We start from the raw sequence: 24,407 nt of genomic DNA on the forward strand, positions 1-24,407 counted from the left end.
CACACACGCACACACACACACACACACGCACACACGTATACACACTCACACACACACGCACCCACACACACACACACACACACACACACACACACACACACACACACGCACGCACACACGTATACACACGCACACGCACGCACCCACACACACACACACATGCTCACACATGTATACACACACACCACACGCAGTGCTTTTAACTGTTATGATACACACCATCTATGGTTTTGCAATGGGTGTTTGTGTAACTGTTTGTCACTGAATAAGAGGCTGCATGGGGACGCTGGTAGTTGAAGTTGACTGGGATCAGGTGAGGAGCTTTCAGGTCCAAGAGCTGACCAGGCTTCCCTTGTGCAGCAAGTGTAAACTGACTGAGAAGAATTGTCTTGCTTTGTTCACGGTGATAAGTCTCTGAAACAGCGGGGCCTGCGAGTGCAGACCCAACATTTATTTGGTCCTTCAGAGCTGGATCCCAAGAACTGGCCTTCCACCGAGGAGGGGGGAGGACACACCAAAGTCTGTCGACAGCCAGGACACCCAGGGCGCCTGATGAAAGCCCCGGAATATGAATTTGTGGCCAGGATTGCACAGGACCAAGCTGAAGAGGAGAACTGCCACAAGACTGCTGCAAGGTGGAGAGGAAACCAGAGTGGAAGGAGCAGGTGAGGTTGTTTAGTGTGGGAAATCAAAATTGGGTTAGCAAACCTGGGAGAAAAACTGACTGCTGTAAGTGGGAAAATTGAGAAGGTGTCTGAAGCACTGCAAAGAGAAAGGTACAGAAAGTCACACACACAAACAGAAAATGCATTAATCCTACTAACACATACACACATACAATAAAGCTCATGTAGACCAGACAGCATCATAAGCATGTGTTTCTGTTTTATCATCTTGTCCGGTTCACGTAGTGAGATGAAAAGTGATATGTAGACTAGTGGACTAGTATTATATTAGTAAAAATGACTGAATTATAGTAGGGGTGAACAGAATGCTGGAGAGGGGTTCTGAATGAGTGAAACTAATAGATCATTGAGTTTCTTGTTTCTCATGTGTGGCGAAAGTTTTAACCCTTAGATGCACACGTGGGGTCAAAAATGACCCCATGGGTTGTTTTTTGTTCAAAATTTTTAAAATGCATAGTTGTAATATATTCATATTCCAGGTACTCCTCATAAAATATGTTTGTAACATGAGGCCATTTGCATTTTTATTTATTTTTTCATTCATTTAAAAAAAATGCAGTTTTTGTATCACTACCCCACTCTTCCACAAGTGGGGTCACAAATGACCCCAAGCAGTTCCTATGGAATCTTCGATGAAACTTTCATTCTTAGCAACTCTGACTGCCCCACTTACACATCTGATGGATCAAGAATTAATTTTTACACAGTAACATACTGTAGGTGCGCATTCGCTATCAAAATAAAAGTATTCCTCGAAATTCAGAGAATACGTGCCTCTTTTGTGGTGGAGGAACACCAAAGTAAGTGCTTACGGAGCTTTTTCGACATCTTTAAGAGTTCTGAACAAATGTCTGTCCTCCTCCAGAACATCTAATTTACTCAAACGAGCGTCGCAACTTCTTATCTCGTACGCGTCTTTTATTTTGACAGCAAATGCGCACCTCAGGACCATTTATGTGCAGCCCTGTTTATAGTTTCCTGTGCATTTCAAACATTGTCCTTTCTGATTTTTAATATTTTTTTTTTATTTAAAGTAACATGGCTGCTATGAGGCCAGCTGTGGACCTTGCCCTACAAATGATCCAGGACGGATGGGATGAAGAGCCCATTGGATGCACTGACTGAGAATCTGACATCTCAGATATAGAGGACAAAGACTATGCCCCCCCCCCACTGAACAAGGCCAGTCAGACACAGAGGAGCAGAACCTACCGACTGAAAACAAACCACATGGCAGCTTTCCGCTACATATGGGGCCTGTTCCTGGTCAACTGCAGGCAGAAATTCATCCTCAGTGATTGTTTTACAGTGGATGAACAACTTGTGCCTTTCAGAGGGAAGACCCAGCTTCTGCAGTATATGCCGAGCAAGCATACAAAAGTGATACAAGTGATGCAAAAACTGCAATTTCTTAAAATTAATGAAAAAAATAAATAAAAATGCCTCATGGCACAATCATGTTTTATGAGGAATACCTCAAATATGAAAATATTACAACTCTTTGTTTTAAAGATTTTGAAAAATAACAACCGAGTTTATAGCAAAATGCATTGATTTTATTTGGGGTCATTTTTGACCCCACTCGTGGAAGAGTGTAGGTACTGGTAGGTTGTGCATCCAAGGGTTAACATAGCACGTAATGTAAGTTAGAGGGTTACTGTCAGTTATTACTGTGAAAGGACTGCCATACAAGTAATCACAAAAATTTTCCGTTACAGCCCATTTGAGGGCAAGAAACTCAAGCTTATGAGCAGGATAACGGCTTTCGCTTTTTGATAGTCCTCTACTTGCTTATGCAATTACTTGCAACTCTCCCTCCTGCTCTTGATAAAGAGCTGCCCCTAACCCGATTGTGCTTGCATCTGTATGTAATACGTAAGGCAACTTGGGATCGGCAAAGCCTAAAATTGGGGCAGAAGTCAGTTTGTCTATAATCGCCTCAAATGCTTTCTGACAACTCTCTGTCCATCTCTCCCCGAAAGGAGCTTTTGGCTGAGAGTATTGGACGTAGTTGGACTTAGAGCCATTGTTTTTTCGCAGTTGGGGGTATCCGGCAGTTAGGTTGGTAAGGGGTTTTACGATCTTAGAAAAGTCCTTAATAAACCGCCTATAATACCCTGCAAACCCTAAGAAGGAGCGGAGTTCTTTCAAGTTCTTGGGACTTGGCCATGTTTTTACGCTGCTACTTTTTCGGGGTCTGTTTCTACACTGTTTTGGGAGACAATGTGCCTAAGTACCGAACTGACGTCTGAAAAAACATACATTTTTCAGGCGATAGCTTCAGACCATATTCTTTGAGACGATTAAGCACGTGGAGAAGGCGAGTCTCATGTTGTTCGAGGGTTTCAGAGTAAACTATAAGGTCGTCTAGATGGACCAGGACTTCCTTAAGATTGATGTCACCCATACATTTCTCCATCAGCCTTTGAAATGTGCTGGGAGCGTTTGTTATGCCTTGGGGCATCCGGTTGAACTTGAAGAACCCCATCGGACATACGAAGGCTGTTTTATGCTTATCTGCCTTATCGACCTCGATCTGGTAGTACCCACTTTTGAGGTCAAGGACCGAGAACCACTTCGATCCTGTCAAGGCGGAGAACACTTCTTCCAAGTTAGGAAGCGCGTAGGCGTCTTTGATGTTCAGATTCAACTTACGGTAATCTACACAGAGTCTTACGTCTCCGTTCTTCTTCCTTACCATCACTATTGGTGAGGAAAATGGCGACTCGGATTCGCGAATGACACCTGCATCGCTTAGTTCCTGCAGATGCCTCCATACAGCATCAAGATCTTGTGGTTGTACGGGGCGGGGTCTGTGCTTAAAGGGGGTTTCATCGCTCAGTTTGATTTGGTGTTTTACTTTGTTAGTGCAACCAAAGACTGTATCGTGTAGTGCGAAAACCTCCGACATAGCACTTAACTTTTGTGTGATTCGTTCTTTCCATCCAGCAGGGACTGGAGAATCAGCAAAGTTAAGATTAAGCTCAGCAGGATTTGAGCTGGGAGTCTGTTTGGACTGCTCTGTGGTCTGACTGTTTGGTATGATCTCTTGAATAGCATGCATTTCAGCAATGACACTTTTCGCAGGGATAACTATGTCATGCTTACTTTCATTTCGCAGGACCACTGGAAGCTTTTGTGAGCGTTTCTCAGCAAGGGTAAGTAGACAGTTGGTGACCAAGACTCCACCTGGCAAGGAGGATGTAGAGGGGGTCTCGACTACTACCCACCCGCCTGAGTGTTCAGTTTTTGCGTTGACTAAACCCTCTAACACTCGACTTTGGCCTGCAGGAATGACTTCAGGCTCTTTCCCTGACAGAGTGACAATACCAAGGCTGTCATCCTCTTTCTGCTTGTGTCTTTGTTGTAACACGCTCAGCACTACTCTATAACCATAAGACAGGATACTGAGGTCTGTATTAGCCAAGGAGAGGCTTTCAAAGACAAGGTCAAGAGTGTTAGTGCCAATTAAGAGAGAAGACTGAACACTAGCACGTGTGTCTGGAACAATTAATGCAAGAGAAGACACAGTAAGTTCAGTACCAAAACAGTTCTTTGGAAAGGTAATGTCGACACAAATATAGCCTGAATATGGAACATTCGGACCATTTGCAGCTTCGACTTCTAGCAAGTCCTGTATTGGATGGATTTCAAGGTCTGCAAGATTGTTTTCATAGAACGATCGGGACACTGTGGTCACTTGCGATCCAGTATCAAGAAGGCAGTTGCAAGCTTGGTCATTGATTTTTACTTGAGCAGTGTACTTAGCTCCAATTAGACCCTTGGGTAGTTTCACAGTGGCTGATTTATTGTTTGAGAATCATTTTTTGGGTTTATGTGAAGGTTCGGTGGGACTGGTTTTATCCGTAGCACCCACTTGTCCCGCAATGAGGGCTCCCTTTAGTTTAAAGGCTGTGTTTGATTGTTTTGTCTATCCCACAGCAACTGTTTTTCTTTCAACTGTTTCCTTTTGTCAGTGACTAAAGACGGGTTTGGGTCATTTGGGCACACAGAGGCAATATGGCCGTCTTCGCCACACTGGAAACAGTAACCAGGCTTGGGCCTACTCTTCGCAGCTTGAGATTTCAAAGGGGTTCGTTCGGGTACTTGAGAGTTGGTCTTAGCATTAACTTTTGGAGGGTTAGACTTTTTCCTAGGAGGGTTCAGGGTTAATGTTGCGAGATGGCTTTGAAGCTGACTGATTTGTGCCTTTAGTTCTGTGACCAGATCCTTTTGAACATCTACTGGTGGGTCTACTTTCTGGGGTTTCAATCTTGTCAGTTCACTCTGCAGCGCAGTTATTTCTGTTCGCATTTCAGTGAGAGCGTCTTGCATGGTGAGCGCAGGAAAGTCAGCATTTGCAGCAATAGAGTGAGAGGCTACTTTTGGTCTGGTGACAGCAAAATGTATTTTCATTCGGCTTTCTTTTGCAGTATGCTTGTCCTCTTCCACTCTCAACTGTAGCAGCAGCTCGGTAAATGAGGGGGGTTTATCTTTTTTTCTTTCGAGCTGAAGATCTGTTAACAAGGCATTATCCCAACACCCCCGACAGAATTGATGCAGAAGGTGTCGGTCTGCTTCACCAGCTACGACACCACCTCTTTTCAGAGCTTTTGAGAGAGCTGTTTGCAGGCGATGGAGGTAGTGTGAAGGCTTTTCACCTGCATCTTGTAACATGTTGAGAAATTTGGTGAAAAGCTCATCGCCATCCTCGACAGTGCCAAAAGCTAAATGGAGTAGTTCAAGATAAGCTGAAGGCAAGGCTTCAGGGCCCAGAGGTTTCTCCACATTGGCAGCAGGCGGTACGAGACTGTCTAAGATTTTCCACGAGCGGTGCAAGTCAGACAGATTGGGATCTTGTCTGAGCTCTACACTGTGGCGCCATGTATCAAAGTCCACCTCATGACTAGGACAGGGCAGTTTGCCTGAAAAATTTCTGAGGCGGAAGGAGGCGCTCACTGGTGAGACAAGAGCTTCTACTACAACCTTTTGCACCTCAGGGTGTGTTATAAAGCTCTGTGGAATGGTAGTTTGTAGATCTGGTTGTGTCTGGTTGACGAACTGAAAATCGCTGATGCGTTCGTTAGCTTTGATTGGTTCTGCAGTTTCACTTTGGATAGGTTGATCATCTGCTTGTACTTGGGTTGTTAGTTCACTTTGTGCGTCTGGGGTAGGAGCTTCTGTGCTGTGTGTGACTGACTGAGCACATTTGGAAAGGTGTTCATGCAGAACAGCTTCAAAAGATTTGCCACTAAGTCTAGCAATGCTTTGCAGTTCATTAGAAAAAAATGTTGGTGGCAACGTTGGTAACAGCTGCGATGTACTCAGGTGACAGGGCTCGTATCTGATAAGTGACTTCAATCGGACATTCAAGTGTCCGATTCTAGCTCGGCATTTCCCGATCCAAACCGTAATGGCCTACCATAACAAAAAAATAAAGTGCATAAACACTCGAAAATAACACACGGGTAGCCCTTAAATAACAGTAAAAGTCAGTTTTTTCCAGCTTATTTAGCCGTAAATGAGGTGACGCCAATATGGCGCGCTGAAACACCGTCAAAGGCCTTTGAACTGCAGCCTGTGTGTCAGTTAAGCACCAATCCACCGTTTTTAACATAAAACAACATAAATCTGCTACCTTGACTTTCCATTTGCATGAAATGAGCAATATAATACAACAAAACATTTCTTGCATGAAATAAAAAACAATTTCTGAACTCACCAAGTCCCGTTCGGTTATGTTTACAACGTCACGAAGGCAAGGACAGGTCGGAAAAACAAAAATATATTCTCCAGAGTACAAAAATGGCTTTAAGTAGATTTTTGGCTTATTTTTACTATTTTTTCACTCATTTAAGCAGCAGCTCTGCAAGGACTGTCTGCATTTCTCCCTCTCTAGCATCAAAAAGGAGGAACAACCCGACTGGGTGTGGCTATCACAGGAGTCACGCTGCAGCGTGCCCTTTCACAATAAGAGTCTCAACACATATTTTAGCCATTTTACCTGAATTAACATAAAACACCATGAATTAGCAAGTTTTTTAACCTTTTAACATGTTTTTAAATACAAATGAAATCCTATAACATGAATTATATCATTGCTGATGTTTTTAATGAATTTTCTAACCATTATGATCTATTTATTGACTATTTATCACCTGTAATATATTTCTTATGACTGTTTTTACTAACAGGCTTTTATTTGTTGTTAGCTATGTTAACCAGGGTTACACACGCATCTGGTAACATGGGAAGAAACTCATTGTGTCTCTGAAACTCACTGTTTCAGAGACTTTGAGACAGCTATCCATGCCTTCATTTTATCTCGCCTCAATTTTTGTAATAGTCTTTACTCAGGTGTCAGTCTGTCATCATAGTCAACTGTAACTGGTCCAAAATGCTGCAGCACGGTTACTAACTGGCACACACAAGTGACACCACATATCCCCCATACTGGCATCCTTACACTGGCTGCCAGTTAGTTTTCCAATTGATTTTAAGCTTTTGTTATTCATTTTTAAGGCATTGCGCAGGTTAGCACCCACATACCTTTCTGCTCTTTTGAATGGAAACACTCTTGCATGATCAATGAGGTCTGCAGATCAATTGCTCCTGGCTGTCCTGAGGTCCAGATTCAAGCACAGAGGAAATCGGACCTTTGCTGTGACTGCTCCTTCAAATCAGGACCACCCCAACATTAAACACTTTCACAACCTGTTTGAAAACCCACTTTAATTCCTTGGATTTTAAATCAGAATGAGTTTGTACTACATTTGTCTTTTTTATTACTCAGACTTTCTCATTTTATGCTTCTTTTCTTAAATTTTGTCATGTCTTCTTATGTTTTTTTCTCTTTTGATTGTTTTAAATGTACAGCACTTCAGTCAACAGTTGTTGTTTTAAATGTGCTGTATAAATAAATTTGACTTTAGCTTTATATAGCGCTTTTCTACTGTACTTGAGCTTTCGATTGGTTGTATACAACATGTCTTATTCACCCTTTCACAGCCAGTCGTAAAGGCATTTTTTAATGCTTTTCTACCTAAGTGCTTTCTATTTAAAATGAACTTGCATTCATAATCCAGTGAACACAAGAGAGCAACTTGGGGTTCAGTATCTTGTAGACTGTAGCAACTAAGGATCAAGCCACCAACTTTTCTATTAGTAGATGACCTGGTGACTGACCTACCTATCTACAGGCATCTCTGCAGAACCATCTTTAGCTGCAAGAACTTGAAGACTTCTTGCAGTAGTAGGTGCAGTTGTGAAGTAGGTACAGGTGGTAGTGCTAGGGAGGCGACAGGGCAGATTGGGCTGATTGGATAATCAGGCTTTCACCTATATCAAGAAGTGGCAGGGACCAGAGAAGAAAGCTGTGCTGGAAGCTAAACAGTTGAAAAGTTGCACAAAACAGACTAAAAACAACTGACTGCAAATAAAAAATCCCCAACCCTGCACCTGTGTACAAATAAAGAACTGAAGTAGTGGCAGTCAGCTGGTTCAGGTGGAGCAAGAGGGGATGAGTGACAGAAAAACTCAGATTAATCATAGAATCATTGAGTTAAAGACATGGCAGAATATGTAAATGGACTGATTCTTATTTAGCGATTTTCTACTCTTTTGGACCACTCAAAGCACTTTATACAAAATGCCATATTCACCCATTCATACAAGCACGTTTTTCTAAGCTTGTATGCTATCCTGTGCTTTCTATTGTTATGAAATATAATTGAAGAGCCTATTTGCAAAATATATATTGTTACACACCGGCCCAAGGCCGAGGTGCAACACAACAAAAAGATAAACCCTATACATAGTAACGACAAAATAAATCACACCGCGGCAGATTGACGAGGATTAGTTAATTTATTTACTGAACAGGTAGCGAGCTTCAGGGTGGGCAATGCCAAAACAACAAACAAAACACACTAGAAAGAAAAACAGAACTAACTTACCTCCCACGATTCCAAAACAAAACACAATTCTCTAACCTGTCTCCCTACCCGAAACAGGAGAAAAGAGGGGAATAAAAGAAAACGGCTTCCCACCCCTACAGCTACCAAGCCCAGGTACAACCCTTTCTCAACATTTATATTGCAGCCCCGTGCAGTCACACGCCACGACGGTCCCCAGACACACAGCTCACGGGAAACCAGGAAGTCTTCTCGCCGGCCCGGTCCAACCCCTTTTGTAGCTGGCCTCTTTCCTTCCTCCACCAATGGGCGGCCTCCACCTGGAAACTTGCATAACAAGTGTCACTGAATACAAATACAAACAATAACAACACCGTACCGCAACAAATGACCCCGGTCATAACAATATTAAAGTATATATTAAAGTGTAATGTCTGTGAAGGTTCTCAGTATGTCTGTGAAGGTTCTCAGTATTCCAGGTCATTGCAATCCAAGGTGCTTGGAAAGAAAACCGTCTGGACTTCTTTAAGTTGCTTGAAGATGTTTCACCTCTCATCCGAGAAGCTTCTTCAAGTTTAGTGTAATATTAAAGAGTAATGTTAAAGGCCAGATTTGAGGGTTTATATTCTGTGCTCTAGGTCATTAGACTGCTTGGCAACATTAAACTGTGATAAACAGGATCTTTTAGTGCAGACTTCCCAGAGAGTGTTACCTATGTTTGTGCTGCTAGATGATAACAACAGGAGACAACCTTCGGGTGGTGGAAGCGAGACGTGAGGAGCGGGGGTGTAGGGTATATCACACACATCCTGTCGGTAATGCATTAGATTTGCAGGAGGCTTTGTGCGGTGCACATCTCCCTTCCATTGTGCACATTTGCAATCAGGTTTTGTTGAATAAAGCATTGTTATGAGTTCAAATATTGGGGATGGAGACAAGAGAAAAAAACCACAATAACAACACTGGTCCGGCCGGGTTGAGTCAAACGATGATTTTAATAGTCACACGCGTGGGAGATCGACACTGTATGCAGACAGCCTCAGATCTCAAAATGGTGGAGCATTAATCAAACTCTTATAGCCTCTGGTGCCCCCACCTAATCATAAAAGCCTAAACATTCACATGCTTTTCTCTCACACAGCGCCTAAGCTACGACCTTGGCTCCCCGTTTATCTGCTCCTGCTGAGATGGGGCAGAAAACTCCAGCATGTTCTGTTCTCTTCTAATCAGACAAATAAGGCGATGACTTTCTGCAAACAGTATTTCTTATAACATCATAAAACAATATCATTCATCCACAATAAATCAGCAGTCTAATGTAATGCAAATCAGTTTAACTAATGCAATAGTTATCACCTTCTTCTAATTCAGGAGAATACTGCAAACTAAAACTACATAATAATTCACAATCTTTAATTAGGGGTCTAACATGGCATAAAATAATATTATAATTTAACACTCCCCCTGATGAGCTCGTTAGAATAATGAGCTCACTAACACCCTGTAATCCAGTGTGGCCGGGTTCATCTCTTCTCACTCCTGAGGTCCTTTGTCCCCCTGATGGGCGAATCATATGTGAGATGACCTCTGTGTTTGCGCAGTTCAGATGTAAGAAAAACTATTATTACAACAGTAGCCGGTGCAGATGACACTCCCCAGTTCTCCCACAGCTTTATTTGGTGCTACCTTATACCCTTCACACGTACTCAGACTAGAACCTCTGTCCGAGGAGCTTTTAGCCTTTATTTTATTGCTGCATCCACCAGTGCCTTCCAGTTGGGTGATCCTCTGCTCTTCTTTCTTCAACCTCAGGGGTTAGACAACCCTTCAGTCGTGGCACAGATCAGGGGATTATTCTGCCCCGATTTCAAACAACGATCTGTGTATCCTCGGGTCCTATGTATCCTCCAGAAAAAGATCAGGAACGCGTCCCCCTTTTGCCCAAGAGCCTCTCGAACCTCGTTGGTCTGGTGTTCCTGGATTTCCGCCAACCCCTTCATGGTTATTGCTGTGTTTATGGGATCCATCCTTTTGAAGTGACTAGCTGGAGCCCAAACGCCATGACCCTTGGACCCAGTTGGTGTCTCGGCAGTCACTGTGTCTGTCTCTGCTACGAAGGATCCTCGCATCTCTGTGACCTCATCTGGTGTCTGTTCCTTTTTCTGTAAGAGACAGAAAACCAAAACACCTCTCTTCCTAACCCTAATAATCTAATGTTGTTATCTACTGACCTTCTAGTGATTCAGAATTGGTTTAGAATATTCAGAATGTCCCAGGGACTTATTCTAATCATATCCTATGTGTGTGTAAGCGTGTTTGCATTATGCCCTCTGCACTCAAGGCATTTCCTACACTTTATCAGTCCGGACCATCACGCCGAACGAAGCTTATGACCTTCAAAAGGCCGAGTGCCAACTCATTATAAGCACATTTGCAAGGTGTTACTAAAACCGCTCATATTAAGAAAAGACATCAAAAACAAATTAGCCATTTTTAATCCTAACAGTTGCCCCCCCAAAATTCATGTGTTTGCTTCCGCCTACTGTCCCTTATGGAGACACAATATTGCAGCTACAAGGTCTCCCAGCTTGTTAAGTTGATCTGCGTGTAATGCTCTGATTCAAGTATATAATCTTAAATGAATCTCGTTTAATTAACTACCACTACTTAAAACTTAACTTAAAGATATAATTGAATAAAAGATCACAGAGAATAACATGATATCAGTGTTATGTAAGCACGTGCAGCCTTCCATGCTCGAAGTCACTCCACGCCATAGATCAGCCAAACATCGCGTTGACTGTAGCTTTTAACCCTTATTAACCTGAGCACAACTCTATAATGAGCAACAAACTGCAATATGTATGAAAATGATCATGGTTACACCTGCAATGAAAGATCACATGATTATCCTGACACCTGTGAATATACGATTAAGAATAGAAGATTAACCTGCGGTTATAACAATCACTGGAAGACAAACGTTAGTACAATGTCAAAAGCTTCAATAAATGTTTAATGCAATGCTTGTTATATGATTCTGATGCAATAATAATGCTGATGCTGAAATAACAGTAAAACACCCCCTTTTATCCCATTTAACTTGACACATAAATGTTTATAAATGCCTCTTTTAAATTTTATTTCCCCTGTTTTCCCCTTACTGACCACAGCAGGGGAATCCTAGTTTTGATGCATGCTTTCAGTCAACCACTCACCCAGAGGATCTCCAATCTCAGGAAATTCCTTCTCCTCATTTAATGAGTCTGTCCTCCTTCCATGCCCTAGTAACTGGTCCATCCAGAGCCATATAATTTCAAAATATACATACAACAAGCCAAACCACACCTTGGTCACACCAACCCTTTTCCGCCCTGAAGATGTTTAACGCCATCTTAGTCTGGACTGTCAAAGGTGACTTTAACGCTGACTGTTCCGACAATCCATTTTATAACGTTTCCCGGTCAGATTTGCCAATCTCTGCACCAGGGTTTTAATCGTTTTGCCATTTTCATTAGTTTTTATTTTTATTTAGTTTCGACTCCAGATTTTCAATAGTCATCAGTCCTGATGTTTATACCAGTTGTAATTAGTTTTTACCAATTCTTTGCTAGTTTAGTCTAGTTTTTATTTCCTGAAAATCGTTAGTTTTCAGCTTAGTTTTGATTAGTTTCAGTTATAGTTTTAGTTTTGTTTTGCAAAAATTAACCCTTGTGTGGTGTTCATATTTTTGTTACTCAGCCAGTGTTCATGGGTCTGGTGGACCCGCTAGAGTTTTGGCTTTTGAAATTAACACTATCAAACAATTTTATGTTAAATTACTCAACAGATGTTCACTTCATCCCAATTACAAACCATATGAACAGCAAACATGGTTAATTTTTTCCCTTTACCTTTGTTAGATCATATTTATGAATTAATGTGCTTCTCGTTTTTTTTTTTTTTTTTATAAAATGTCATAAAAAAAAATCAGTTATAATCAAGTGGAGTGAGTGGAAAGACACAACACATTTACACGTGAAGCAATATGTTTCACAACTAAATGGGATCAGCTGCTCATCAATGGTGACATTAGACCCAGGGTTGTAAAACAGGGGGAGGTGGTGCCCACACTTATCCCACACTGTCCTGATGGCAGCTAGCTTGTCTCTCTGCCGTCGAGCTGGTCTGTCGTCTCGGTTATCAAAAAGGATAATCCTGGACATTGATGCATGGAAAGGTTCTTGCCAGTTTCTGCATCCCACAGGATTCTGTGGATTCCCCTTTGGACCTCAAAACACCTGCAAGGATAAGAACCCCAAAGTAAGTCCTGATGTTTCTTAAAGAGGACAACAGTACCTTTAAAATTATATCACATGTGTGGGGGTGTGGCCTTGCCAATTGTTGTTGTTTTTTTTTTGTTTGTTTTTCCCAAAATGGCTGGCATGCCCACAAGCACATTTTATGGAAGAAAGAAAGGTAAGCTTGATATTTACATTTAAAACGTTTTGTTAAACTCAGATTTTTATTAATTTTCAAAAATAAACATCTAGTAAATAATTTGAGGGGTTTTTAAGAATTAAGCTTATTTAGTTTCACAGAGAACATGACTAATTTATTAACAGTGTTGGGAAGGTTACTTTTAAAATGTATTCCATTACAGAATACAGAATACATGCCCCAAAATGTATTTTGTAACGTAGCCGTTATGTTACTCAATGACAGTAACGTATTCTGAATACTTTGGATTACTTAATAGATTATCATGCTTTTTACAACAACGTGAATGTACTATTGCTGTGTGATTTATTACTATTACTGAAGGTCCGCGACTCCGAACTGTAGTAAAGGGACCTCTGACTAATACGGCGGGGTCCCTGTCGGCTCGTAGCCGAAAAATAGCTTTACTTTGTTGTCTGGGTCAACTGTTCTTGTGAGAGACAGAGAGAGGCGTTGAAAGACTGCTCCAACGGAGCTTATTGTTTTTGGAGGAAAACACGAACACGGTGTACAGTCGAGTCTTAATAGCTTACTTACAGCTGGGCTGGTCAGGCTCTCTGTTTGGCTGCAGTAGTTATTATTATATTTACATGCTTCCAGCTCCCGTTTTTCCTCGATGACAACTCGTACCTTTCCACTCCCCTTTTTCTCCCTCCTCGCGCTCACAGACCCATAACGTGTATGGCAGTCCATTCTCCCTGCAGCACGGACTACACTGCCCATGATGCTACATTCTTTAGAGCTATGCTTGTAGCATTCTGCCTGTTAGCTTAGCACAACAACAACAACGAAAAGGCGCTCTCTCACCCAGGAAACACACAACAGTTATTAACATATATTAATGTACAGATGCATTTTTCTTTTGTTGCAAAGTTGAACTTTTTTACTTTCATGGTACACTAAAAGTTTTCTTTGATGATCTCTGTCATTTAAGCAGATCTGCATGATTGGAACTGAAAGCGCTACACAACATGTTGTCGGAGGAATGGTCGCAAAGTAAGCTTCTCCACATTAACATGGGCTCTGGAGAAAGTCATTTATTTGGGACACAATCAGAAAGTGAGGCTGTCTTTCACCTTTTACCTTTCCCTGTTGCTTGTCATGTGTTTCAATGGTGTATTAAGAGTTTTTCACGTGTTATGCGCAGAGGTGGGTTTTTTTCTGTTCTCAAACTGATCTCCCTGTTGGAGCTCAGTCTGGGGGGAGTTCTTTTTTTCCTTGTCTTCCGTGATGTTGTTTATTTTCCATTGTTCCATTCCAGGTCGCTGCTCGTGCGGCTGACCGGCCAGCTACCCAGCCTGACCTGTCTCCCCAATGTGATGTTTGTGTATTGTATGTATGGTCGGCAAGGTCAGTCTCTCAATAGCCCCTCGGGTATGAATAAAGTCTTCTGAATCCAAATCTGAATCTGAACTGTAGCTGCCTCCACCACTGTGTGAATGTGAGAGTGAATGAATAGTGGAATTGTAAAGCGCTTTGAGTGTCTAGAAAAGTGCTATATAAATGCAAACCATTATTATTATCTCATCTTAAATACTCAGTATGGTTCCAACAACAGTTATTAACTGTAGTAAAGGGACCTCTGACTAATACGGCGGGGTCCCTGTCGGCTCGTAGCCGAAAAATAGCTTTACTTTGTTGTCTGGGTCAACTGTTCTTGTGAGAGACAGAGAGAGGCGTTGAAAGACTGCTCCAACGGAACTTATTGTTTTTGGAGGAAAACAGGAACACAGCGTACAGTCGAGTCTTAATAGCTTACTTACAACTGGGCTCGTCAGGGTCTCTTCTTGGCTGCAGTGGTTATTATTATGTTTACATGCTTCCAGCTCCCGTTTTTGCTCGATGACAACTCGTACCTTTCCACTCCCCTTTTTCTCCCTCCTCGCGCTCACAGACCCATAACGTGTATGGCAGTCCATTCTCCCTGCAGCACGGACTACACTGCCCATGATGCTACATTCTTTAGAGCTATGCTTGTAGCATTCTGCCTGTTAGCTTAGCACAACAACAACAACAACAACAACAAAAAGGCGCTCTCTCACCCAAGAAACACACAGTCGCAGAGAGAGAGAGAGCGTCGCCCTGTAACCATGGCAACCGTAACGCTGCCACCTGGAACAAAAGAACGTAGCTGTCAAACAAAACCCAAACAGTCCTGACCCGCGACAATATGAAACAGGAAAGTACCGCAGTGTAATCCATTTATTTCAACAAAGTAACTGTATTCTGAATACCACCTTTTTAAACGGTAACTGTAACGGAATACAGTTACTCATATTTTGTATTTTAAATACGTAACGGCGGTACATGTATTCCGTTACTCCTCAACACTGTTTATTAATGTGTACTCTAGTGCACGTTGGGACTTTGTACTTGTATTTATTTCACTTTTTCCTAGTAGACAACTCTTTGACAAAGGCAGAGAGAATTCTCAACAGAATAATTGAGCGAGATTCAAACATCGATTTTACAGAAGATGAGAGTCATGTGAGCCAGATACGAGAGGGTGAAAACCCAGGAGGAGCCACACAAAGATTATCGAGATGCAGTGGCAGATGTAATAGAGAAAAACACAGGGCCACCTGAAATCTGTTGTCCTATCTGGTCCAAAACCGATATGTAGGAGAATCTGGAATTTTTGATTTTGAGTTAAAAATAAAATATGGGTAAAATGCAGAAATGTTTTCCAGTAAAGTAAAAAATAAGAGTCGCATTTATAGATGAATCCATTACACCTGATTGTTTCTACAAGATCACGTCGTTGCTAAAAGTTATCAATGATCTCAATGTGTGAAAAGAACTCCCAGTATCTGGAGTTCAAGCTCCTCTTGGCTGAGAAACCAGGGACAAACATGTGAACAAGACCTGAATAATACCAGTAATGAAGAGTTCTCTCCAAAAATCAAGAAAAGGAAGCCCCAATCAGATGAGAGTGTAGCCAAACATGGTTCACTCCACTTGCCTGAAATGGTTAACAGTCCAAGGCATTTCAGTTGTAGAATGGTTGGGTGCAACAGTAAAACATATGTGAGATGTGGGAAGTGCCAAACGTTCCTTTGTGTCTCCAAATAAAAATCACAGTACTTCCTCAGATATCATAAATGAATTGACTTTTGTGAAATAGAAAGCCCAGTGCAATCACTTGTTCCTGAACCAATGGCTTACAGCTAGTGAAGTGTCAGTGACTTCTAAGTAGTGATGTGCGGATCGATCCTGAAATATCGATTCCTCCGATACCAGGCATTTATGTTTTAGAATCGATTCTCACATTAAAATATCGATATTTTAGTAATTTAGGGTAAATTTATAGTTTACCATTAACATGAACACAGTGGAAAGTAACCATATCATTCAGATTGTCTACATTCGAAGGAACTACTTCCTCTTCCGCCTTTCATAGTAATGTGCGAAATACAGCTGCATAAATGTCTGCAGCCCCTTGGCATGCGCACTCACAACAATGGCTGAGCGTAATTGGAGTCATGTATTTTACCTCCACAAACAGCTGAGCTGGTTTGCGATACATGTGGCAAAAAAGTGAGGTGTTGTGGCAACACCACTAACCTTGTCAAACACCTCAGAGTCAATCATATCACAGAATACGAAAAGCCTATGTTGAGGCGAACTGAAGAGGAGGAGAGGGACAGGTGCTGCTAGGGCGAGACAGACGTCTCTCATGGAGTCCTTTAGTGCTGCAGGCAAGCAAGGTGTTCAAATAGCGCACAACTTCAGTTTTTTTATTTCTATATGATGAACTCTGCGTTATTAAGTGATAAGAACAAGTAATCTGTTGTCCTTTAATCATTATGGCACTTAAATTTGAGATACAGTAAATAAAATAAGTTTTTGTACAAAGTATCGGTATCGGATCAGTATCGTTGATACCACCCTGAATTTTACTTGGTATTGGATCGGAAAGGAAATCAGTGGTATCGCACATCACTACTTCTAAGTTGATCCCTGATCTACATTTTTATGATATTGTTATATAAATAAGTTTTAATATCCTGCTTACAAAAATTTCAGTGGAGCATTTAATTTTCTTAAAAAAAAAAAACTACAATCTTTTCTTAAATTTTCTGCTCGTGGGGGGCAGTTGGTCCAGGCCCGTAGCCACCTGTATCAACACACTAAGAGATTTATTTAATATCATTTTCATCACAATCTTACTCTGCCGACTGAAGTGCCGGTCTTAATCAAGCACAATTTGTCTCTTCTATATCAAAACCCAGCCGAACATCAAACATTCAGCGTAGTCATTCAAAACCTTATTTGTAATATTATAATCAGCAAAATCAGCGTTTTAATTACAGGCATGTATCATTATTTGCAAATCATGATTATAAAACTCAATAACACGCTAAACAGGAAGCAAAAAACGTCTGTGCACTTCACAGCCGCTACCTCATTTGCATGTTCACACACCGTCTAAAAATAGCTCGCAGCGCTGCAGCTGCACGTCACACATAGGGTCACACAAAGCTCTGTTATTTTATATTACAAAGACGTCTTATATTTACAATCACTGACAGGCCTGACAGATTTAGCACCTAACAAATTTCGACAAATTTAAGTTAACGGGTCCAACCGAAGAAAGTCTCACTTTTTTGTGATCAATTAACCAGACTCAGACTCTAACTGTATCTGGCCTCATTTCTAAAGTCCCTAACTCAATTTAACTGTGTCCAAAAAAGCACATCACACCGTTTCCAACGGTGAGGAGACTCTAACTCCTAGCTTATTTCAGGATGCCCTGTACCCCACAGATAAGCCAAACTGAACTATCCCTGTTCGACGACAGGTGAAGGCCGCGCGTCCATGGCCAGGAGGGAGCGTAACCTCCGGGCTATGCGCTTCTTAGCATTTTCCGACTGCCGTCCTATCATAATTTATAACACTTTGAAACAACAGTCAACACCCTAATAAAAGAGTCTGACTAAGGCAAGTGCAACCTAGAGGTCAATGGAGCCTTCCCTCACTTATAATAACACAGGTCCACACTTATAACCAATTTGGACTTTAACCAATGACATGACCAATTCCCTACCAAACTACTTGAGACTCTAGCTCAATTCCTTGGGACTCTAACCCAGCATTATTACCTTCATACTTTTTCAACTTCATTAAATACTCTTAACCGATTTTAACTGCATAACACACACGGATCCTCATCAAAATCAAAACAGACCCTCTACCAGTAATTTCAGTGAGTAGACTTTAATTTAATCATGTCCAATTTGGCACACTTTGGAAATAATTCAACAGGTAGTGCCTTACCTTTGGATAAGCCGGCTTATGCCCACTCACGTCAGACCACTGGCTTGTGCCTGTCCGTTTGACAACCTCGGACCGTCCAAACCTTTAAATTCCACCCCAATACCACAGGACGAGCCCCCAAGCTGTTACGAGTTCAAATATTGGGGATGGAGACAAGAGGAAAAACCACAATAACAACGTTGGTCCGGCCGGGTTGAGTCAAACGATGATTTTAATAGTCACACGCGTGGGAGATGGACACTGTATGCAGACAGCATCAGATCTCAAAATGGTGGAGCTTTGATCAAACTCTTATAGCCTCTGGTTCTCCCACCTTATCATAAAAGCCTAAACATTCACATGCTTTTCTCTCACACGGCGCCTAAGCTACGACCTTGGCTCCCCGTTTATCTGCTCCTGCTGAGATGGGGCAGAAAACTCCAGCATGCTCTGTTCTCTTCTAATCAGACAAATAAGGCGATGACTTTCTGCGAACAGTATTTCTTATAACATCATAAAACAATATCATTCATCCACAATAAATCAGCAGTTGAATGTAATGCAAATCAGTTTAACTAATGCAATAGTTATCAGCTCTTCTAATTCAGGAAAATACTGCAAACTAAAACTACATAATAATTCACAATCTTTAACTAGGGGTATAACATGGCATAAAATAATATTATAATTTAACAGCATATATTTTGAATACACTGAGTTTGCGTCTTCTCTGACAAGCCTGAGGAAAAAAGAATCGGGTCAATAATTGGTGCCGTGACCCGGATCCAAAACAGGGTGCAATTTGGATGAACTAACGATTATCTGTTGGCTAGTTGGCAAGTTAAATTACATTCGTGAAAAATTCTTCCAGTGTCTGGACTTTAGAGCAAGATACTTTATTTTTTGTTTTGGTTTGGTTTGGGGTTTTTTTGCAAGTTGATGTCTAACGTGTCGAGTTTGTCCTGGGTTCCCCCCCGGCGTCTGGATGCAGCGTTGGACCAGCGGCGTCTGGAGGTCTAGGTTTATAACCTGAGAACTGAGGACACCCAAACCATTCTAGAATAGTGCAGAGCAAGAGACGTTTGCTAAGAACTGCAGGTTGATGCTTGCTGGCCATAAAGTGTAAAACCCGTTTAAATTAAAAGGACTTTAGGAGTCCCATGTAATGTGACCCGTCCCACAGGCAAATTTTTACTTTGTAGTTTGAGTTGTTGCCTTCCGGCCGCCGTTTTAGAGTGCCTGTGAGGAAGACTAAAAGACTCCAGGTTTCTTTTCTCCATACTGCATTTTGTCTCCTTAATGGCAAATAACCGTTCTTGGACTTTGTATCACTATTATTGCCATTATTATTTTATATTATTGTTCTGTTTATTTTTATCCTGCTGCTAAACTAATTTCCCCTTGTGGGACAATAAATAAATTGAATTGAATTGAACTGAACTGAATTGAATTGAATGAAATTGATAATCATTAAGTAAAATCATTATGGTTGTGGAAGCCAGACGTGAGGAGTGGGGCTGTAGCGTATATCACACACATCCTGTCGGTAATGCATTGGATTTGCTGTATTTTGAATACACTGAGTTTGAGTCTTCTCTGACAAGCCTGAGGACAAAAGAATTGTGTCATTACTATCTAACATTCACACAAATTCATACTACCATAAAGTCAGCAACTGGGGGTTCAGTATATCTTGCCCAGTGATATTTGGCATGCAGTCTGGGGCAGCATGAGATCAAACATCGAACCTTCTGATGAGTAGACTATCTGTTCTACTTCCTGAGTTACAGCCACCTGATGTGGAGTGGAGAGATGTGTGGAGCGACATAGGCCAGAAGTAATTCCTAGTTAAAGGTTTGCACAGTACATCCTGAGGCTATGAAGATGACTTCATTTCTCTATGTTTTTATCCATTATTGTACCAGAAGTGTGAGAAGATTTAAAGATACACATTTCAGCTTAGTCTAATAATAACAATGATCACGTGTACATTCAGAAGTCACTGGGTATTGAATTCTTTTCTTTTCTTCTTTTTTTGTTTAGACATTTCCTATAAAAACCTAGAGACAGCTGTCTGGAAAAAATCCATGCAGACCACCAGCCTGTCTGGCACCTAAAACCAAATTCAGGGTAACACGTTTCCCCTTCCCCTTCTGGTGCTCAGTTTTAACTTTAGCAGGTCATCTTCACCATCTCCACATGCCCAAATGCACTGAGCTGATGCCATGTAGTTGGCTTATAAGATAGTTGCCTTAGTAAGCATGTTCTATGATTTGTGTTCCTGAATGTATAAGAAGAATGAACATACATGTGCAGTACATTTCTCCCCGATTTGTGTTTCATTTCTTTACTTGTAGGTGCCACTTTTTTCATTACATATTTCAGTTACACCAAGCGTATGTTTGAATTGACTGTCCCTTTTTTTAGTTGGTAAACATTTTGGTAGTGTGTCATTTCTTTCATTCTGTTTACATGATATTGGTGTCACAGGAGCCAGACTTCAATATTTTAAGTGTAACAATTTGTTTAACAGATTTTCTGAACCAGGGGTAAAATAAAGCATAGATTAGAGGGTTTAGACAGGAGTTTAAATAGAACAAACACATTACAAATGCAACAGATGAAGCACTGAGCATGGCATCTTGACCTGAGAGTGTGACACAGTAATATGGGCAGAGACATATTAGAAACACAATGATAACAACACTGATGGTCCTTACTGCTTTCATTTCAGACTTCTTAACATTTGTACTTACTGACCCCTCGTGTGTCAGAGCTGCAATATGTGACCGCAGGGCACGAGCTTGAGTCATAGCCACAACAAATATGTTTAGATAAAGAACTACAATCACAATGACAGGACCAATAAAGGACAACAATAGATCTGCAACTCCAAAAGCATGGCCAACAACAACCACACACTCCCCATAGCAGGAATTATACCTGCCAGGTTGCACCAGGTTTTCTTTTAGCACAAGACAGTGGAAGACTGAAGAACAAATCCAACACAGATAAACACATGCTTTTGTTCTTTTTGGGGTGACTTTGGTAGAGTAATGGAGAGGGTAACAAATAGCCACATAACGGTCAATTGATATGAGAACCATGGTTCCTACTGACGCAGAGGTAATAATGTAGTCCAAGAGAAAATACATACTACACATGAATTCACCAAGAAACCAGCAACCATCTATAATTATAATTTGAAATAAAATCAGGAGACCCACCAGGCAATCAGAGACAGCCAAAGAGAGGAGGAGGAGATTGGTGGGGGTGTGCAGCTTCCTGAAGACAAAAGACAGCGACACAGTTATTATTATTATTTGTAGCAACAAGTGCAATTTTATACAGATATATATATATATATATATATATATATATATATATATATATATATATCTGTATATATATAAGAGAAAAACAGACATTACTACCGACACACATTTCACTTATACTCTAATATGTTATCTTCATTTTACTGATCCACAAAACCTGATAACCTTATCTATGACAAAATTATTACTTGAAATGTGAGATGGAGATGATGACCAGCAGATTAAGAGTCACAGTCAGTAAAGAGATGGAGGACAATGTAATATAAATGAGTATAGATACTGAGTGAGGTCGTATGGGCTTCCTGCAGGAGAAGTTAAGAAGCTGTGGAAAGCAGAGTTCAGTTTCTTCAAACATTTCCATCATTAGTAAAAAGGAAGCGATAGCTTGCTGTGGAGTTCCACCACCTTTCTGTCTGAAGCTCTTTGCCATATCCTGACTTATTTACTTTCCTGCTTCACATTGCTCCTCCTCCCTTACCTCTGGTGGTAGCTGTTGTTGGAGTGAATAGCTAAATGTTGTCATTGTTGTGTTTAAATTTGTACACCTTGTCTTAAACTGCATGTTTAAATGTTTTTCTGTATAGCTGATGCTATAGCTATAGCTATAGTGTTTAACTGCAGGCACATTCTAAGTAAGGTTCTGGTTTCCTTATTTAGTGAGGAATGTTTACTTCCTGCCCTTTATGGCCTCACCTGTGTTTGTATATGGTGGACCGTTAAAGGAGATGAGCCATATACAGGGGTGAGGGGAGATGACCCTTTTATGACCAGCAAGAAGTCACGTATACACACACATGCATACACACACACACACACACACACACACACACACACACACACCTACACACACACACACACACACACACACACGCACGCACACACGTATACACACGCACGCACCCACACACACACACACATGCTTGCACATCAATCAATCAATTTATTTATATAGCACATTTTTAAAGACCGAAGTACACCAAAGTGCTTTCCAGTAAAATCATGATACAGATAAAAATCACAATATAAAATATAAATTACGAATATAAATAAAGTATAAAATAATTACATAATCTAAATGCAAAGCCAGATGTAAATTACCCTAATTCGCCTTGAATGCCAGGTTAAACAAATACGTTTTTAAACGTGATTTAAAAGACTGAATGGAATCTGATGCGCGAATATGAAGAGGAAGAGTATTCCATAACCTGGGTGCAGCAACGGCAAAGGCACGGTCTCCTCTGGTCTTCAGCCAAGACCTAGGTTGCACCAAGAGCAGTTGGACCGATGATCTTAGTGCTCTCTGAGGGCTATACAGACAGAGGAGATCAGCTAGGTAGTCAGGTGCCATATTGTTTAGAATTTTATAAGTAAACAAGAAAATTTTAAAATCAATTCGGTATTTAATAGGAAGCCAGTGTAAATTTGCCAGAACAGGGGTGATAGAATCGTACTTTCTAGTGCCGGTCAAGAGACGTGCTGAGCATTTTGGACCAGCTGCAAACGCTGAAGAAGAGAAGATTGTAGGCCCAAGTAGAGAGAATTACAATAATCCAGTCTTGAAGTGATGAAAGCATGAATGAGTTTCTCCAGATCTTTCAGTTTAGTCTAGTTTTTATTTCCTGAAAATCATTAGTTTTCAGTTTAGTTTTGATTAGTGCCAGTTATAGTTTTAGTATTGTTTTGCAAAAATTAACCCTTGTGTGGTGTTCATATATTTGTTACTCAGCCAGTGTTCATGGGTCTGGTGGACCCGCTAGAGTTTTGGCTTTTGAAATTAACACTATCAAACAATTTTATGTTAAATTACTCAACAGATGTTCACTTCATCCCAATTACAAACCATATGAACAGCAAACATGGTTAATTTTTTCCCTTTACCTTTGTTAGATCATATTTATGAATTAATGTGCTTCTCGTTTTTTTTTTTTTTTATAAAATGTCATAAAAAAAATCAGTTATAATCAAGTGGAGTGAGTGGAAAGACACAACACATTTACACGTGAAGCAATATGTTTCACAACTAAATGGGATCAGCTGCTCATCAATGGTGACATTAGACCCAGGGTTGTAAAACAGGGGGAGGTGGTGCCCACACTTATCCCACACTGTCCTGATGGCAGCTAGCTTGTCTCTCTGCCGTCGAGCTGGTCTGTCGTCTCGGTTATCAAAAAGGATAATCCTGGAAATTTTGTGGAAGTTTTCCAGAGACATTGATGCATGGAAAGGTTCTTGCCAGTTTCTGCATCCCACATGATTCTGTGGATTCCCCTTTGGACCTCAAAACACCTGCAAGGATAAGAACCCCAAAGTAAGTCCTGATGTTTCTTAAAGAGGACAACAGTACCTTTAAAATTATATCACATGTGTGGGGGTGTGGCCTTGCCAATTGTTGTTGTTTTTTTTTTGTTTGTTTTTCCCAAAATGGCTGGCATGCCCACAAGCACATTTTATGGAAGAAAGAAAGGTAAGCTTGATATTTACATTTAAAACGTTTTGTTAAACTCAGATTTTTATTAATTTTCAAAAATAAACATCTAGTAAATAATTTGAGGGGTTTTTAAGAATTAAGCTTATTTAGTTTCACAGAGAACATGACTAATTTATTAACAGTGTTGGGAAGGTTACTTTTAAAATGTATTCCATTACAGAATACAGAATACATGCCCCAAAATGTATTTTGTAACGTAGCCGTTATGTTACTCAATGACAGTAACGTATTCTGAATACTTTGGATTACT

The 24,407-nt window shown here is 40.8% G+C and overlaps 1 protein-coding gene across 1 annotated transcript; it reads right to left on the minus strand.

Annotated features, from left to right (window-relative positions):
* Positions 1-20,802: 20,802 nt before the first annotated feature.
* Positions 20,803-22,033, minus strand: LOC113008146 (trace amine-associated receptor 13c-like). Its single transcript, XM_026145341.1, has 2 exons — positions 21,858-22,033; positions 20,803-21,619 (listed from the first exon to the last, which is right to left on the minus strand). Exons 1-2 carry the CDS (start codon positions 22,031-22,033, stop codon positions 20,803-20,805), a joined length of 993 nt encoding a protein of 330 aa, XP_026001126.1.
* Between the last annotated feature and the right edge of the window lie 2,374 nt (positions 22,034-24,407).

Source organism: Astatotilapia calliptera, chromosome 16 (genome assembly GCF_900246225.1).
Source record: "Astatotilapia calliptera chromosome 16, fAstCal1.2, whole genome shotgun sequence".
Taxonomy (NCBI): domain Eukaryota; kingdom Metazoa; phylum Chordata; class Actinopteri; order Cichliformes; family Cichlidae; genus Astatotilapia; species Astatotilapia calliptera.

What these genes read in the sequence shown, in the direction of transcription:
- LOC113008146 (XM_026145341.1), bottom strand. Translation starts at nt 22,033, where the DNA reads ATGATGGAAATGTTTGAAGAAACTGAACTCTGCTTTCCACAGCTTCTT. An exon ending in ATCTCCATCTCACATTTCAA is followed by an intron (nt 21,620 to 21,857) that starts GTAATAATTTTG and finishes TTTTGTCTTCAG; the next exon opens with GAAGCTGCACACCCCCACCA.